Source organism: Hyalella azteca, unplaced genomic scaffold (assembly GCF_000764305.2).
Source record: "Hyalella azteca isolate HAZT.00-mixed unplaced genomic scaffold, Hazt_2.0.2 contig863, whole genome shotgun sequence".
NCBI classification, from domain to species: Eukaryota; Metazoa; Arthropoda; class Malacostraca; order Amphipoda; family Hyalellidae; genus Hyalella; species Hyalella azteca.
Genome location: NW_025931198.1, coordinates 425,840 through 446,104, shown reverse-complemented (window position 1 = coordinate 446,104; position 20,265 = coordinate 425,840). Strand labels below are relative to the sequence as shown.

The 20,265-nt window shown below is 36.6% G+C and overlaps 1 protein-coding gene across 1 annotated transcript; it reads left to right on the top strand.

The window, feature by feature from the left end:
- The first annotated feature begins 5,595 nt into the window (after positions 1 to 5,595).
- Positions 5,596 to 18,146, top strand: LOC108666827. The gene is made up of 6 exons (XM_018153757.2): positions 5,596 to 6,349; positions 9,316 to 9,603; positions 10,125 to 10,239; positions 14,699 to 14,862; positions 16,067 to 16,226; positions 16,374 to 18,146. The coding sequence occupies exons 1-6, from the start codon at positions 5,793 to 5,795 to the stop codon at positions 17,118 to 17,120; spliced, it is 2,031 nt and encodes a 676-aa protein (XP_018009246.1). The 5' UTR covers positions 5,596 to 5,792; the 3' UTR covers positions 17,121 to 18,146.
- Positions 18,147 to 20,265: the final 2,119 nt, after the last annotated feature.

Sequence of the window (20,265 nt, the reverse complement as noted above, 5' to 3'; positions counted from 1 at the left end):
TGAAGAAAGAACTTCATTAGTTCTGCTGCCATAGAGGGATTATTTGAGCAAGTCAACTTTTTGAGTCATTAGTCCATTTTTAAAGTAATATAAAATAAGTTTGTAAATAAGTTTTGGTTTGTGAACTGTTAGAGGCTGTCAGATGCTCGATTTTTGGGAAAGACGAGGTCTTCACAATACCGAGCGTGACGATAGTGAAGAGTGTCACTCGACTGGCTGAATTGCAGATCAACTAGAAATCCCAAAGGATTCCGTTTTACAATATAAAATTAATTTAAATATGTTCTCATTGAACAAAAAGTGAACTTACTAAAGTGAAAATCACATTCCAACTTTCTCATAAAATTCTCCTCCTGAAATTTTTTATTCCAGGTTTAAATCAAAATTTGATTTCCAGATAATATCTCGACACGAAAGTATTCACCGAAGTTAAAGGATATGCGCTCCGGAACAGCCACTACATATTTTTTTAATACCTGCAAATTAAATAACAAAATGTCTATAGCTTCTTCACTCGTGCCTGCATGGTGAGCGAAGAGAACTTTGTTGCCGCACTATTCTGCCGGTTATTACGTTCACAACGTCATTATGCTTACAAATTGTATTATTCTTCACCATGCGACCGGACGTTCACTACCTCAGCTTCAACCGATGACCGCCCAAGGTTGCGCGTCGTCGGCCACGAACTTATTAAAAAGTTATATATAATGATTGACAACAAAACACCTCTTTCCAGTTCATCACTGTATAGTACAAAACACTTTTATTCCAATAGAAATAAGGCACTTTAAAATGGGCACTCTACAGTTACAGTTAAAAGAGGCACAAAATTGGCAAATAATATTCCGCTCAGTCAGTAAGAGGGCACACGGCGAGACTACAAGCAGTAAAACAAGATCGGCAGTTAACTATTGCTAGGGAGATCAGCTGCAACTTCTCAGATATCGGCTAGCAGGACTGTCTCTCTCTCTCTCTCTCTCTCTCCTGAAAGGAATCGCTCTCTTCACCTATCTTTGAGACAAATCTTCCCTGAAAGGGTCGGAAGTCAAATTTGTTATCCAACCGGCTTCGCTAAAAATCCATTCATGTATAATTTATCTCTAAGCCTAAATAAATTGAAATGAGTAAAAAAGTATAAAAAGACCGTGAACGATTTTCATTCGTTCACAACCATAATTAAAAAAGTCCTCATTTAAATTAAATTTACTAACTAAAATGTTAGAAAAAGAGTGATATGTTGGAAAAAGAGTGAAAAAAGTATGCATAAGTGTCGAGGAATATAAAATATCTCAATTATATATCCAATTAATTTGAATAGCATTGTTTATGGGTTTCAAGTTATGGAAACGCTAAAAATATCAATGCTTCAACATTGGTTTTCACGCGAATTTTGTAAGTCAGGGGCTAACCTGTTTAATTTTTGCTCTGATATCTTCGCAAAATGTTCCACAATGCATTTTATTTCTGTTTCAACATTACAAAGCACGACTGACTGCATTTTTTCAAACGATGGTAATAGCTCCTCATTTATTTTGTTGCATTGAATCCTGAATAAAACATTTTTGGCTGTAATAACTTTTGAGTGGTGGGCGTATCCACGATACTTCGCTACCCCATGTAAAACGTCGCCGTGAATTCGTCTCGCCTCAATTTCTGTGCTCTTCGGTTTGGCTGCTACTCGCGGGGGCTTGGAAGTGATCGGACGACTCGCTTCGCTACGAAAAAGGCAGCTTGCCGACTGCCTGCTGCTGTTCTCCAGGCCAAGGAGCTATTCGGGAACTGCAGCGTTGAGGAAGCCTTCTCCCACTCCCAGTGGCTGCATTTGTGCATTGCAGTCCGTTGTACGGGGAGGCGTCGTTCGCATCATCTTTCTTGCCCCGATTGCAGTTCGGTTAGCACGCCGCTGGTATGGTACCTTTAGTGTAGCCGCTGTTATGGTACTACTAGCCGCTGTTATGGTACTACTTCACTCTACTAGTCTTTTTGAAAATTTGAACTAATGAATGAGCTGGTCTCTGACATGTTTTCGATGAAATAATGACGAATTTGCTCAGGATCTATATATGCATTTCAAGTTAAAAAAACTCAGCTTCAATAGAAATGTTTCGTTTAATGTTTGAAAAAAAAAACAGTATTTAAGTTTTTCGAACAGGAAGTAAAGCTCCGGACTACGGCTTCCTCCTCAGGCGATCCAGTTTCCATATTAGCTTTAGTGACAAATTTCCTGGTAAAGCGTAGAAGACGAGGTGCCTTCAACAATGGCTGATAAATACATACAAATTTCATTGTTCCCTTTTACAAGCTCAATTACCGACTCCATGTAAATAAAGTACTAAAAATCGAATTACTTTCGACATTAGTTAAAGAGTAAATTTATTAGTACTTTATTTACATGGAGACGGTAATTGAGCTAGAAGTGTTGTTGTAGACTGTAGAGCTAGAAGTGTTTTATAAAAAATTTTATATATTAAAAAATTGAAAAATTAATTTTCTTAATTAATATCCGAAAATACAATTAGAAATTCATTGTACATCTGTGACATTGGAAACACTGGATTCATTAGAAGTGTTGTCTTTAAAAAGTAATTTTTAAACGTATATTATTCCTTCATAACTCTTTTTTTTCTGAATGGATAGTTTGATAAAAACTCACAGCTCTTTTTAAACCTTCATAGATAAGCTGCTGCGAGATGCAATCAGTTGCAATCTCGTAGTAAGCATTAAAAAATATAGATATTTATCAACAACTAGCCTAACTAGTGCAAGCTGCTATTATTCGGATGTATGAACACAAATACTGAACACTTCATTAAGAATTTACTTCATAAAAATTGTCAAGGAGTAACTGAGTTATCACGATACACGAATGCACATGCAATGCAAGTGGTTCGACTAGAGTCTAGACGGATTCGTTCACACCAAGTGGATAGTGAAATAAATTAGATGGAGACAAAATTCATAAAGATGTGGGTGAAATGGGCACAGTAGTGCGATACTCTTTCAAATCGTAGCCGAATTGATTTGTTGCACTCCAGATGTGGAGAAATTGACATCAAATATTTATACACACTTGGAAAAAATCCCGTACAGTAATTATAATTGTCAAAAAATTCTAATGGATATTTAACGAACGTTTCTCTACAGTAGATATTGATTAGCAGGATTCATGCCGGATTTCACATCATCAAGGTATTCGTCAAATTCGAATAATTTTTCTTCATTAAACCGCTTCAGGCTCATATTTAACACCGTTCAGAATCGGACTTATAAACAAGCCAATGAATGGGAATGATGGTGGTGGTGACGAACGAAAATTGTTATAGAATATTAGATGCGTTTCCTGAAACACATCAAACATTTTAAACATTTGCTCCTAGCAACCATTTTTGTTAATCAAGTCAAGCTAAATTAAATAATATAATAATATCAATATGTGGTTTGCCGATTAGCAATGAACTATCAGATCGTCCGTCCATCTCAAAGACTGCCTTGGCAAAGAGAAGTATCTACATATATGACTTATTTTGTTACCCATCAAAAAGTTGCATTCTCTGGGATTATCTTTGTGCTATCGACCGAACGTCCTCCCGCTATTACGATTAGCATGTAGGCTGCCGCGCAAGGCCAACCTGTACACTGTGCTTAGGTAATAGATTTTGTGAGAAATTGTTTATATATATTTCAGATAACTTTTCAAGAGCTGTGCACCACATGTTACACGGCGATGCGTAATCAGCAGGTTCAGAAAATGAAGCCCTTAGCCCCAATCCTGATTACATGCAAAACAAACGGAAGTCGTCACCGTGGAGCAATGTATCACCAGCTGTTTGAACAACTTTAACTAATGTCATAAATTTAACGTTGATAAAAGTTAAAGAGAAGTGTTGTAAAAAAAATCGAATTACTTTCGACATTATTTAATTCTAGTAATAAATCTCTGACCTCTAAACTATAAGTTTTAAACATAAAAATGCTCACTAAACCCTATTAATCACCCAGGAGGAGGGACGAAGCCACGAAAATTGTTTCCATGCTTAAGATAGGGAATTTGTTGAGCAAGGATAAGTAGGTGTAGGTAGGTGTAGGTAGAACGCCACTTTATCGTCAGCTTTGTTCTATATTTTGATAGGCTTGTATGATGTATATCATACGGTAAGAAAAACTCATCTACTATGGGAAAATGGACATAAATTTAACGTTAATTTTTCGTTATTACCACGTTTTTCTTAGCTCACTTTCGTGTCTGTGATGATCAAATCTTGCAATCGATATTTCACCAACTTTCCCATTAGCTAGCGCTCTGAAACTTTTAGGGAAGCTCAGCTCCCGATAACAATACAATAATCAATAATTTGTTGCACGTTTCCAGGCGTATTCAAACAGAGATCAGTAGCTGCCGAAAAATTATTTTCTACTTTTGAGTCCACATGAAAAACGTGGTCTTTAAAAATTTTTTATACATTTTTTTTAAAAAGTAAAGCACAATATGACAGAAGACGTCGAAGAATCACGACGGAAAGTTCCTATTGAATGCATGCCTATGTAAAGCTAGTTAACATCATAAGCGAAAGCAAAATATACCTGAAATAAATAACTACATCATTTTAAAAACAAGCTCTAATGGAAGCAGTAACATCAAGTCTCTACATAGGACAGGGGTCGGCAACGTGGTTCATATCTACCTCCTAGATGTCAAAGACAGACTCAAAAGGGCAATAATTTTATAAGGGTCTAAATGGGGCCGAGAAAAGAAAATAAAAATAATCGTTAAGACTTTTCAAGACCTTGCATACAAAATATAGTTTTTGATTTAAAACAATATTTCTGTCGGATTTTAATCTACAAAATCAAATGACAAATTTCTATATAAATAAAAAAATGAAAAGACTAATCAATCCTAAAATCTATATGCTCAATATAACTGCACAATATTTTGGCTCGTGCAATACGCTGCAAATTCTCCACGCGACAAAATTTCTTCTCGCTTCGAATCACCGACATGTGGAACAGCCTCCCCGATGACATCGTTGGCGCTCCAGGTATGAACGCGTTCAAGAACAGACTAGATAAAGCTATGGAAAAATATATGTTCAGATTTGAAATGCCTAGCTCCTTATCGAACCCGGTGGAAGTCTAGTAGCTGCTTCAAACTATCGCCAGTCATGAAAAGATCCGGTCAAATGACACGAGTTTAGATCTATGAACAAGGCACGAAAAGGAAAACAATCGGCGACAGGCCACATCAGGCCTACACTTCAGCGCCGACATCACTATGTTATGTTATGATTTAGCGTTTAGGAGCGATATTGACGGATTGCGCAATATATTGCGTGATTTTTACATGCAATTAATTCAGAACTACGCAGCAATTCTGCTAACGCACGCAGTTTGTATTTGTGTAGTTTGAAAATGGCGAATCAGATGAGCATTGTTTTATTTATTTAGGAGGTTATTACTCATTGGAATATGTTGACAGGAAAAATATTACTTAGGAACTTAACTCTCAATCGAAAGGAGACGCTTCCTGATTATTCATTTGTCAAAAACTTTATTTCAGTTAATAAAAGTGGCAACAGTCTGATTCGCACAGCGACCGGCACCGGCCACAGGCGGCACTTTTAGTTTAGGACCAGCAGAGCACGTAGCTACCTTGAAACGTTTCGGAAGCTGCTGTGAAGTTGTGAACTGCTGCATGTTTCGAACTATCAAATAGATGTTAGTGGTTGTTGTGTTGGTATAAAAGGATGTTAATTGTGTGTCCTCAATTACTGGTATCTTTTTGACATTTGTTTATGATGTATCAAAGTGACGAAAACTGCGAATCTGGAGGTGAAGACCAGCTTGATGATGGCATTGACAGGGTTAGTGATGAAATTGAAGGTGGTGCTGATGGCAATGAGGATCCAATTTACAACGGTAGTTGTGACAATGCCAGCGTTGCAGATGGTGAGCAAGATGATAGTAATTCTCAAGCAGATTTCTGTGACTCCAATGAAAGAAATGATGACGCTACAAATTTCGAGGGAAATAATCAATCCATCTTCCGAGGCAGCAACAAACGAGGGAAAAACAGAAAGAACAGAGGTCGCGGGAGAGGAGGAAGGGGCAATTTTCACAACGACAGTAACAAGTTCACTAACTCTATCAAGACTGAAGTTGGAGTTGATTTAGGCAATCGAGATTCGCAATTGAACACCGATTGCGATTCATTCTACAATCGAGAGCAAGTTTTGAAACTAGAAAATGAATGCATCTTGGGTGGAAAGCATGAGCAAAAAAATCCAGCTCAATCTTTTAGACCAGCCTCTTGGAACAAGTTACTATTATTTGGCAATCTATGCAACAAGAAGTAAGTTTATGTGCCTAAAGTTTGTATTATACCATCACCACCACCTTTTGAATTATTATAATAAATTTTTTTTGTTCCATGAATTTTTATACAGAAATTCAAGTACGATCTTTCAAAAAAAAATGGACAACCCTTGTATTGTTCCTATAGCTAATCCTATTTATTAGTGATTGTCTTCCATTTTGCTATAAAAACAAAATTTTTTTGAGAAAATTCTTTTGAAAGTGAAATTGAAATTTGATTCTCCATGCAACATTCTTAGTTTTGATTGAATAAAATTGAAGTTTCATTTAATAATTTGAATTTTCATTCATCAAAATATATCATAATTAAAATTCAACATGAAATATAATTTCAGATTAGACAAAATGCCTTTAATTACCTATTTATAGGTTAATTATATTACTTTAAAAGAAAAGGATATAGGGCTTAATATTGATTGTGAGCTTGTTTAGTGACAATGTATATATACCTGGTCACCTGATTGACACTTGTTGACTTGACAGCATGTTCAATTTTTAACACGTTTTTCTTAACTTAGCTTCGTGTTTGTTTGTTTGTGGATTTGCTTGTTGTTGAAATTGACTACAAAAATTAGCCCACTTCTGATTGCTCTAGTGATCTGAAATTCTGCATGCAGGCTATTTTTGCCTAACATTTTCAAATGCAATCATAAAAACTAGCAATTGAGACCTAAATTAGCTTAATTGAGTAAAGTATATATATATATATATAGTATATATATATATAGTATATATATAGTATGACGTGCGGGTGCTGACGTTATAGACGAGCAGGCGCTGACGCTGCGTGTCGCTGCGTATCATTCATCGATACGTACGTCAAGTCATACTTAATTCATTAGATATAGTAGAAAATCTAAAATATATTTTTATATATATAATATAAATATATATATTTTTTATATATAATATAAAAACTTTTTACAAACGTTTTCATGTGTAGCAACGGACTAAAAAGGAGAAAATAAAATACTCAATAAAAAGTTAGAAACTTTTTAAAAAATCACATTTTTCTTGTGGACTAAGAAGTAGAAAATAAATTATGGCTCTCCCCAAAAAAGGTGGGTTGGGCTGTACGTTCACCATCAAATTTCCAAAATTCGTGTGTTGTGTGCTTTTCGCTTTACATAATTATAAATCTGCCTGACACGCGTTTCTTGGGGCGAGCCATAATTTATTTTCTACTTCTTAGTCCACAAGAAAAACATGTTTTTTTTTAAAGTTTGTTTCAAGTATTTTATTTGAACTGGTATGGGATTAGGGGGATCCATAATATAGGGCTTATAGGCCATATTGATATTGTAACTTTTTTGAAATTGGAGGACCTGAAACTAGACCTCCTTAAAGTTATGCAACTAAAATTGGGCAATATTTTAAATTGAAGTCAGTTACCAAGATTGATCTTGGATTTCTTAAACATCAATTTTGTGTGGACTAGAAATCACATTGTAATGAAAGCCTTTCAATGTCACATATGCAACCCTAAAATTGAATATACATGGAATGCATTATAAAACCAGTCGAAACAAGAAGCTGAATAGCAGGTGGCTGAACTAGGATCAAGTTACTTGGACAGTTGGGCATTAGTTTTAAAACTTATTTATATATTTTTTTTTATGTCACCTGGAAAATACTTTGGTCTTTTTCTAGGAATTTTAAGAAATAGACTTAGCGCTTTGTACCAAAATGTGCAAATTTTTCTACTTTGCCACATGCTTCCTAATTTTCAGGCTTGGACTGCTAGAGATTGCTGGCAAACTTTTTTGACTGGAAAGCTAAATTTTGCAAAATTGTAAGAAAACCTTGAAAAAATTGGATTAATAAAAGCCTTAAAGTTTGAATCATTGTCAAACTCATTTAATGAACTTATGAGATGGTCAATGTGAAAATTTAACATCAAAAATATAGTTACAATATATATTTAGTAAATAGATAGATACATAGTCTGTGAATATCATTGAAAACTAAATAATTTTTAGAACAAAAAATATTTTGTCTACTTTTAAATATAATGTGTGTGTGTGTGAATTACATTAATATTATTGTTGTCAATAATATTAAACACACCATTTATATAGGGCCAATGTAAGATAATTTATGTGTGATATTATGAATTTTCATTATTCAGTAATATTGTGATAGATTTGACAGGAGTGTCACAAAAATGTAGACAAACTTGTATATGAATGACACCAAATGGACTTTGGTATGAAGAAGATATATGGTGATTGGTGGTCACCTTTTTTATTTCAAATTATGATGTGTTTTACATGACTATAGAACAGTTAGAGGATTTATTTGTAATATCATTACATAATTAGTGATTTTTTAGCAAATCAAATTGTAGAGGTTTCTTTTATGAAGTACTGCAATACATTTATTTGGCTCCTGAAAAAAATCGTACGTATGTGTATATAATTTAACGAACTTTGCTAACACACTGTTAAGTGAAAAATAATATGGATCCCAATATACGTATTGGTAATACAAGTTTTGATTTCATAATGTGCTCAGTGAACATTTTTAAATTTATTATTTTTTTTTTTTTGTAACCCAATGGGGTGGTTTTGGAAGAGATTTTGATTTAATTAGGTAACAAGTGGCAATGCAAGCCTAGAAATTTTTAATACAAACAGTAGTGAAAGGCTCTTATTTTCATGAAAGTTTCAAAGTGCTAAGTTTACTCTTCCAAAAGTTCTGAGAAGCAACTTTGGTGTTTTTCTTGAGGACAATTCAATGTTTTCCAAAGGCATTTAATTTATGATCCTATTCAACTCATCTTATATTTGTTCATCAACAACAATAACATCAATAATGAATTCTGTATGACTGCATTTGAAATTCAAGAGCATTTTGGTTATACTGGCTCATGCAAATCTTAATGCCAGTAAATTGATCTCACTGCTTATTTATTCATGCCATCTTTGAATCGTCTTCTTGTAGAGCTCCTGCTGAGAATTCTCAGTTTGGCAAGAACCCTAACAATAATAACAAGGGTGGTAATAACAAGGGCAATAATCAGCCAAATGGAAACAACAATAATAATAACAACAACAAGGGTGGAGGTGACCTGAAAGGGGATGCATTTTCATGGCACATGAAGCATCTGTGCTACAGCATTGGGCTGCTGAAGCACAGCAACGGCCCTGGCTACACTCTCGAGTCCCTGTGCCTGCAGTTCCATTACAGGTTCCTGGTGTTCTTCTTCTGCATCTGCTACTTCATTGTGATGTGAGTACAGTGATTATAAGGCATCTGCTACTTCATGTTGACATGAGTACAGTGATATAATGCATCTGCTATTTTGTTGTGATGCAAGTTCAGTGGTTATATACCATGTCAGTTGTTTCTTGGTGATGCATGTACCTGGTAACTACTGTGTCTGCCACTCAATCACAATATGCCCATAGTAATTACTGTGTCATTCATTTGTTGCACAAGTGCAGCAATTATTGGCAGTCATTTCTTTTTGAGTAGCACAGATCTGCATGTCACTTCACTTTGATGTGAGTAGAATGAGCATAACATGTCTGCATCTGCTTCTCTATTGTGTTGTAAGTAGGTAGACTTCAATTTATTGGTTCCTACTTCTTACCTATTAGATGATGATTTTGAAATTTATGCTTCTCTTCCTGTTATTGATGTGTGATGAGATTTTCATGATAGGAAACTCAAATTGTTCCCAGCATTGTTTCCTGATTGTCTGGAAAATATGTAAATTTTTTTGCTAATTATACGTTTTTTCTATGCAGGTTGAACTGGTTTGTGAATGAAAAAATAGTGTGCTACGAGCTTCAAAGACCTGATAAGCCATATATACCTAAAGGACATTCCAGCAATGTGTGCCTATCATATCCATATATTGAGGTAAGGTAATGCTATTAATTGCTATTGCCTGGCTATTCTGATAACATTTTAGAAATTAGATTAATTATTTTCCCGAAACTGGACCATAATGCATTATGTGGTGCATGATTGTACCCTTATTATAGTACCTTTATTATGAGTAAACACATGTGATCAATTACCAGTGAATTGATTGATTTAGATTTTCATGGTCAAACTATTCATCAGATGGCATTGGTTGATCAAAAGGCAGGTTTAAAGAATGATTCTAATTGTTTAACAACATTTTGAATGCCACAACATTCATTTTCAAGTCATAGGAGGCATTGTATTATTTAATTTTGATGCAAATAAGTACAATATACAAGTATGAAAAATAGAACATAGAAATTTGCAACCAGACCAGGGTTTAAAGTATTACAATCAAGCAACATCATTTCAAGATCCATGATGAATTCAACAGGCTATATGTAGCCCTTGACAATGTCATATCTTAAAGTCCAAACTATACATAGCCATAGCCCCTGCATAAAAGCAGAAGTTCACCAAGAGGCATATGTAGTCTATAAATTTTGCTTCAAAGAAGATTGTAGACATCATCATTTGGACTACATTGGAGTAAATGGAGTAACTACTGCAACATTGAGCAGCTGTTAATCTTGCCACTTGAGACAAGCTTGCTATCAGACCAGGTCTCAATGTATTGCAATCAAGCAACTTCATCTCAAGATTTACAATGAATTCAACAGGCTCTGTGACACCCCAAATAACATGGTCAAACCTAAACTATACCCAGCAACAGTCCTTCGAAAAAGTAGGAGTTCTCCAAGAGTCGGGTGCTGTCTATAAATTTTTCCTCAAAGAAGGTTATAGTCTTCATCATTATTTGGACTATATTAGAGTAATTGGAGTAACAAGTACGTTTATTGAGCAACAGGCTCGGTGACACTCTCGATAGCGTCAAACTTAGCGAGACGCACTTGCACTGTGCTGGAGGAACCCAACAGCACCGTCATCATGCAGTGGCCTTACATTATCTGAACGATGATAGCTGAAGCCTTCATTTCTACCTATTGGACTCCAGCTGTCTATCCCATAATAAATGCATTTTCAGAACACGAAAATGAATGTTGTTACATAAAAAACGTAACTAATAAATTAAAAATACTTCCTCAAACCTGCTTTTCAATCAACCAACATCATCTGAAGAGTAATTTGACCCTGAAAATCTAAATCAATGAGCTCAGTGGCCATTAATCATATGTGTTTGAACATGTTTATTCTACCATCTACTACTAATTTATTATGAGTAAATAGACAATGGGAGACTGGGAAATCAGTGACAAGCTTCAGTGGCTTTTCACTGAAGCCACTGATTTCAGTGGCCAAGCTGCAGTGGCTTCAGTGAAAAATCAGTGGCTTTTATTAATCCAATTTTTTTCCTTCAACATTTTCCCTTTTTGAACTGGTTTGTTACTGGCTCCTGATCAGTAGAAATTTTCTGCGTATGAAGTCAACTCAGAAGTTGCAATATTGAGCAAAATCTAATGTTTTCATTTATTTATTTTTTTTAATATTATAGATAAAACATTTAAATTCTTGAGTGGGTAGGGGAAAAATGAATATCCTCTTCTAAAAATTAATAAATAAAGCAAAAAAGCAGCCCTAGAGTTGACTTGTATTGTGCATCTAATGCATTTTTTTACACAATCCTCCTTTTACGTTTTTTCACATTTCATGTTTTCTTACTTTTTCTCACAAAAATTATACAAACCATATATGCTAGTTAGTGCTTTATATGTATGTATAAATGTGTGTACAAAGTTTAAGATATATTCCTGAATTTATGAATAAATTTGTTTTTCACCCAAATGTTCCCTTTAATTCACTACAATGTTGTCATTTCAAATTTTATCAGTCTTGGTTAATGCATCTTGAACTAATTTTGTACAATTTTGACTAGAGGTTTTGGCATGTTGTTGGTCCAAACCGTCCAACACATGGGAATTACAGTACCATGATGAAATTTAACCTTTTGATGGTGCTTGAACTTGGTTGAACATCTAACTTGTAAGTGATTCTTTACTATTTTTTGTAAAGCACTCAGTGCATTGATATCAAGAATAAGCCAGCCTTATCATGTAAATATGTATGTATAATAGATGGGTTGCCTGTGAATCTTGTATCCTATTTATAAGCAGGGTGCGTAGCGGTCATGGAAAACCTGGTAAGTCATGGAATTTGATTTTTCATTTTCCAGGCCTGGAAAGTCATTGGATTTCATTTCAGGTCATGGAAAATCATGGAACAAAAGGAGTTTTGATTTCCCTCAATGTTTGATGTTGGTTATATAGCCAGGACAGCGATAAAAAAAACAGCTTGCAGACAAGAAGGCAAGTGCACTGCAAGTTCTCACTTTCAATACACAAGCGCAGGACTTCATGCAGGCTGTAGTACAAAAGCCACTGGACAAGAGCCCTATCAGGTACTGCCCTGGTAGGAACCTGAAATGGCTGGTGCCAGAAGTCTTCATCAAGAAGGACTGTGAGGAAGCCAAAAAGACTCATTTGAAGAACTGTCTGACTATGCTTGTTGATGCCAAGAGATTCCCTAATACAGATGTGGATGGCGTTGTGCGATGAGATGTGCAACTTTAGAGATGAATCACAACATTGCAGTGAACTGAACGCACAGTTTCAAGCATTTTCAACTTCTAATCAACTGGACATTTTTTAGCATGCCATTCTGTCAAAGAGCACCTACAAGAAGCTCTGGAATGTAGTGCAGATGTTCGTGCTCCTGTCTCATGTCCAAGCCACGGTTGAAATAGGGTTTTTTTTCAACAATGAAATCATGACAAACAACACGAAAGATGCTGCTTGCAGCTGGCAGTGCCAAAACAGCCTTTAATACTTATTTGGCAGAAGAGAAAAAGCAGAATGCGAAGGCCCAGAAAACCCAGAAGAGAAAGGATTTGTTGGATGAGCTAGATGAACTGAAGAAGAAGAAAAGGCGTACAGAGGAGGGCATTAAGGCGCTTGAGCAAGCAGCAGATGAATATGCAGAAGCAATGGAGAGAAAGGGCATTTCAGAATTATCGCAAAGTTCAACGCAATGAGGCGATCTTTGAAAACAAAGCTAGACACTCTTGAACTGAACATTAAAGAAAAAGTTGAAATAGCTGCCAGTTGAATGTTAGGGTAGTGGTGTTGGAGTGTTGGGAACTGTATTGACATTATCATGTACAATCTTGTGTGTATTACTCAATATTTGAACTGTGATCTGACAATTGAATGACACCAGTCAAATCAAGTACACCAGTGTGTACTTGATTTTCAGATGTGTGTCATTTTTGTTCCTCTGTGTCTGCCTGCTCTATGCATTTACAGTTTTACACGTTTGCTATTCATCAACTGTAGGAGATGATAGAATATGCACGTTTAGTCTTTGTCATGCTAATCCTGTCGTATACGAGTCTTGGAAAATTATATTGATGGCCATGGAGAGTCATGGAAAGGTCATGGAATTTTTTTTTCTAAATACCACTATGCACCCTGTATAAGTGCTTATGTATTAAAAAAATTAAACAACCAATGTCAGAATTATTAGGGAGTATTCAATTCATTATTTAGTCTTGTTTATGGACTCAGTGGACTTCTTATGAATTCCTGGATGCTTAGAATGCTGCTCACTTTTCAATAATAAAGGAAGTTCTATCTTAGCCTGCTTGCCCCAAGTCGATCAAATTGAGTACCACATCCTCTACTATCCTGCTGAGGTTCAGTGGAGCTAGAGAATGTTTTTCTGTCAAAGAATCTTGGAACGAGCTGCTCATTGGTGATTTGTGAGGAAGAAAAGATAACAGGTTCCTTTGTATTGATGTTTGTTCTTCAGCAGTAGTTGACATTTCCACTGGTAGACACCAAGATGACTAAACCAAACTATTCCTGTCAATCAGCTTGGTACAGAGCAGAAACCATTACAGACCATAAAGGCATTTGATATCTCAATGAAATAAATAGGTCACACAAGGCGTTAATAGCATGTAATATCTGGAAATCTAGGTACTGCATAAGCCTTAGCTTGATATCCCAGAAACTAATGATTGCTATCTTATTTCATAAACAATATCTGTAAGCATTATACGTAACCTAGATAAGTGATGCAGAGAACCGACTTTTGTTATTATTTTAATTATAGGTTGATAAGCTAACCTTGCTAATATCCTTCAAATTTGCTATCCAGCTGAGAAGAACAATGCAGGACAGAAATATGTTACTGTTAACCTAAAAGTGAGAACATACCTAGTGAAGCTACTATATGTGAACATGATTGAAATGTAAAAGTATTACCTTTAAATAATATTGCTACCTACAAGTAAAAATAATATATAAGCTAAGCTACTATATGTGTACATGGTAGAAATATAGAACTATTACGAATAATATTGCAGGCATATAACTCATAGTTTTATTTGCAGGTGGAAAATAAGCATCGGCGATATCTGCTCTTCTACCGCTGGGTGCCCTACAGCTTCCTGCTGGTGGCGGCGCTGTTCTACACATTGAGGGCAGGACTGGTCAAGAAGTGGGAGGACACACGACTGGCCGCGCTCTACAAGGATGTCTGGAATGAGCGGTGCAAGTGAGTCGTGCTCTCCAGCGTTGGTAACAATGAGTTCAATGCTATTTATGCTTTTCAGATAACCGCGTAACATGATCAATCAACCTTTTATTAATAACTTTCCGTGTCTTGGTTATATCTATAATACAATCTGTATTACCTGAACCTGTGTGTTGGAATTGGATAATTTTGTCGGTGTTCTGTTTGGTGCTTTACCCCTTCCCTCTTTCACTGCCGAATTCCACTGCCGAAATGAAAAGTTTTCTCATCGTACAATTTCGAGCATTTTGTTACCAAAAATAAGTCTTTCACGTGGTTCTATGACAATTACCCGACAAGGACGGCGAAGGACCTGACTGATATTGGTTGGCTGGCAAGAAAATTACTAATATTTATCTGCAACAATACATCTTCATTGGACCGCTGGCAACTCAGCACTGGTAGCGTGTTTCATTTGTGAAGTTCCTGCCTCCAGTAGAAGCATTGATTTGACCTGATGCTATACTCGAGCAACTTGATGCTGCTTGGGTAATTGGTTACAACCTGATGCTGCTTGGGTAATTGGTTACAACCTGATGCTGCTTGGGTAATTGGTTACAACCTGATGCTGCTTGGGTAATTGATTACAACCTGATGCTGCTTGGGTAATTGGTTACAACCTGATACTGCTTGGGTAATTGGTTACAACCTGATGCTGCTTGGGTAATTGGTTACAACCTGATGCTGCTTGGATAATTGGTTACAACCTGATGCTGCTCTATGAGGTCTGCTAATGTCGTTAGTAACTCACTGAAGACTTAAGAGTCGTTGAGAGTATCGGAGTTAGCGCCCCTCTTGATTTTTTATGAAGGAAATGATACTGAATTGTGGGAAAAATGTATTCCTTCTTGAAAAAATTTTTTACATTTCATTCAGTTTTAATAATACGTCACTTTAGGCACTTGAGTTAATAGGCTGCAAAATAATCCATTAAAATAACCGCCATTTGATTTTCTCACAGATGAAGAATTAAGAAGTTTCGCATTTTCGTTTATAATTTGCTGGTATCTTTCTGTCTCGCTCTTAGTTTTCGTAGGTATCTAGTTCTTCTACGTCATTGCCACTTACTACACAGGCATTGAGTGCAACTATACAATTTCATAGACTAACTTCTTTTATTCGTGCTATTAAATGGCGTGAAAGGATATTTAATAATTTGTAATTATCCTAATTTTGTACATTTCAGTTATTTGACTGAAAAATGGGAGGGGACCAACAACCTAGTGGTTCAGTTTCTGCGGACTGGACAGTCGGTATCAAGCCATTACGTTCGCTGGATTTTGTGCCATGTCTTCGCTAACCTCGTCGACCTTGTGGCTGTCCTTGTTTTCCAATTCGTCCTACAGGTAAACAATATATTCCCATACTCAAAACTGATTCCATGTTCTTGCTCTTGGTTAACTTGTTGCTAATAAGAAATAGTTGCTATCGAAAATTGATCATCTGCTGCTGCCTCTAAGAAAGTGTCGCTCTTGACTCAACTCTATTTGCAGGGCGAATTCGTGTCGCTTGTGCCCAATGTGCTCCATGGCCTCGAGCGCAACCCCGCGAACTTCACTGATAAGCTATCCACTATCTTCCCACCCTTTGCCGAGTGCCAGATCAGTGCGGCTCACAAAATAGTTGATGGATATGTGATCAACTTTGGCTGTCATTTAACCCACATGGAGCTCTACGAGAAGATTTTTATCATTACATGGTTAGTGCTTGCCCTGCACTGGCTGTGGAGCTTTGCCATGGTTATATGGCTCAGTATTGGTATGGTGCCGTTCTTCGGTAAGTTCACTTGTGTCGTCACAGGTCGTCTTATCAACAGGAAGTCCGCAGCTATCATGGTGAAGGCTGTCAGAGTCTGTTCTATGGGAGACGTGCACGTGTTGTATCTCGTCAAGAAATGGATGAGTAACGCTCAGTTCGAGCAGCTACTCAAGGCTGTGGTCAACAGCAAAGAAGAAGAACTGCGCAAGCATGGCTGCCTGGGATCACCTCGCTGTTACTGTTCACGCGTTACTACATTGCAAGTGGAAGAGCCTGGGAGTCAAGCGTATAAGCATGAGGGCAGGACTGATGCTTCTGCTCCTCCGCAACATCAAGTGCTTTGGGTCCCTGATGGTAATGATCTCATCGATCAAACTTACATTGAACAGTTCTACTGCGGTCAGTCGAACCCTGATAATAAATACGTGGGTAATGAGTCAAACCAAATAAATGGTGTCAGGAATAGAAATTGGAAACAGTGATAAACTTTTGCCTTGAAACTTAGTTTGTAAACGTGTGTCGACTGAAATCTAAAAATTATTTCAGTCCTGCGTGCTTAACCCTTAAGTTATGATTTTTGTTATTTGTTTTCATTTTACCAAAGTTGAGTTCCGTAAAGCTTGGTATACGTATGAATCATTCGGATTATGAATTTTTGTTGCGTCTGATACATTATCTGACATAGAATAGGAACGCGTTTATCTGATTTCCTATTTAGAGGCAAAGCTCACTCGGGTTGTCAAACATCTGGTCTGAGACATCGCCTATTGTGATACGAGTTAATGGTCCTATACAAATTGTATTGTTTATTTGCTTCGGAAGGTAGTTATTTGTACTAAATTTCCAGCTCATTGCTCTTGTTTATTATTTCTTTGTAGCTATAATTATAGAATGGTTTATATAAAGCATTCGTATGATAGTTTCACTTGTTGCGCTACTGAAGTAGTTGAGTGTATATCTTGACGTGGCTCAGGCTCTTTTTTGTATCTCTGTCGTTCTCGAGTTGCCTGTATAGCGCCGAGACCAATGCTACAAGTATAAGTTGCGGATGAAAATTAGTTGGAAAGGATGAAATTTTCTTCGTTCGTTGAGGAGTAATTTTTCTAAAATTTTATTATCGGGTGTAACGAAGATGATCATGCAGTTGTTTGTTTTCGTAGCTTAATTTTAGCGTTATTTTGTCATTGTAGATGGAAATGTTTGCAAAGTTGAGCTTGTTATTGTTCACCTATTGAAGCGAGCTCGACTTGCCAGTCGCGTCTACTATATCGCACGTATTTCAGACCGGTTCAGCATCGATTTTATTTGAATCTTAGTTTGATTTGTTGCTCATGAGCTGAAAACTTTACTCACGGATTTATAGTACAACAAGCGACGCATTTGAGATGATATCTTTACTTCTATAATTTATAATTTCTTTGCTTCATGTTCATAATTTCTTTAACCTTTAAAACGTCCGAAGACGATAAGATATCTGTACTTCTATAATTTATAATTTCTTTGTTTCACTTTCATAATTTCTTTAACCTTCTTAAAACGTCCGAGAGCGTAGAATATGGCAAGTTTGAAAAATGATTGGTCCCGCCGTTTAAATGATGGTTCTGTGAATTATATTTTCTAAGATTCATTTCACCACCATCGTGTAATCATCTTTCAGAAATTGAACTGCTTAGATCTCTGCAATTATGATTTTTGGTGAGCGATACGTGATTACCATTGGTCAATCTACCGAGGGGAACTTAATCATAAGTTTGAAGTGTTAAATTACATGGAAAAAACGCACAATTTTCTTTATTTTTATTAATGTCATAAATGATGAAAATTCGGTTGCGTCAACAGGTTCAATATGCCAGCAAGTATCTTACTCCTTATTGCAATAGTTATCTCTGTTAGACATGCTGGAAGTTGATGCTAAGTGGCCGGTGATAGTCGATGAACAGTGATTATTTAAACAATACATTACCAAATTAATTATAACCAAGGGTTTTGCTCTGCAGACGGTTTTGCACGAAAGTCACAAGAACGCTCGAGCTTTATCTTTCGTTAGGGTACGCACACAGTGAAAGCAGGTTGCAAGCGTGCTGGTTACCTGCTCAGGCTGGCGCCTGAAACCATAGAATACAGAAGCCTATTCGTACAGGTTTTCACTGTGAACACTTACATTATTATCCTATGTTCATTCTTGTGGCATGTACGAGCAGGTTGCCCGCGTGGGCAAACCTGCTTTCATTCTGTTCGTACCCTTACTATGAGGTTTCCGCGTAATGATCGCGTTACTTTTTGCGGCGTCAGCGTTGATTAGGCCTTCGAACCTGTAGCCGATTCTGAACATCGTAGAATTTTCACAGCTTATTGCACGTCTTGAACTTACAACTCACTGGTATATTTCCCTGCGCTCAACCGCCCGGCCACCGTTCCGAGTTCGACCAGCACTGTCACGGATAGCTGTGATCGTACACACAACTCACTGCTCCAATCTTAGTACTCAGAACTGTAACCACTGGCTTACCTCGCCCAGTTCGGTCGTTCGTTATTGACCAGCATTTGAAATCCTTTTCGCGGCAAATTCGGATCAAAGACTTGATCCGATCATTTCTAAGCCGTGGACAGAATCAACCTGATGCCGATTGTCCTGGAATCTTGTTCCGCCGCTGCAATTCTACAAACTAGCTACTTAAATAATGAAAGCTTACAATCACTACTTATAAATAAAAATTATCAGCACCAAAGTAATCCGATAGGGCGTCAGCATAAAGGACGGAAACTTGATAACAAATAGAACTACTACGCTGAGATGCTGTTCGTATTTTCGGAATGCCAGCACCAAGTTATTTACATTTTATTTGTTTCAATAAATGACATACGCATACCAAATGAAAATTTAACGATTCAGTGCCTGCATCAGGCGTTATAAATTTTTTAAATTACGCTGCTTGCAAATTTCTCCGAAATAACTGTTAATTTTTCTTCTACATAGTGAGTAAACTGTAACCTTCGAGACGAATGAAAAATATTTTGCATCAAAACACTTTTCTGATCCTCGATGAGAAAAGTCGAGAGCAACTCAGAAAAGAGAACCTTGGACATTTCAATCTAAGAACAAAATAGAACGTAATTCTAGCATAAAATTATATTTAAATGTCAGTATAACAAAAAACATCTAGCACCTCTTTAGAATCAATGCAAGTTTGGAAGAGGCTATAACCCAACATATTGTTAGTGTAGTCAAACTTAAAGCAAAGAAATAACCAAAAAATATTTCAACACCCTAAAAAATAAATACAATGCGTAAAAAGCTCAAATTGTTACGACTTTCAATATTTCGATCACACTATTGACGAGGCTCCGTAAGTGAGCACCACGTTTGATCGTCAAGTTCAGGGGCCATACTTTCAAAATTCGTCAAGTGAACGTAAGTACTTTACTACTTACGCTCTATTTTCTTACCTATGATTAGTGGATTCTGATTGAAAGGCCGTCAATGATTGGCTGACGAACTTACGATCTGTTAACTTTAGTTGAAAGTATGGGCCCAGCTCTGTAAGTGTTATGGGCGTAGTCCATATATACGACACATCCGTCATCATCCTTATCATTAGAAGACAACCTTCAACACAGGATAGTAAC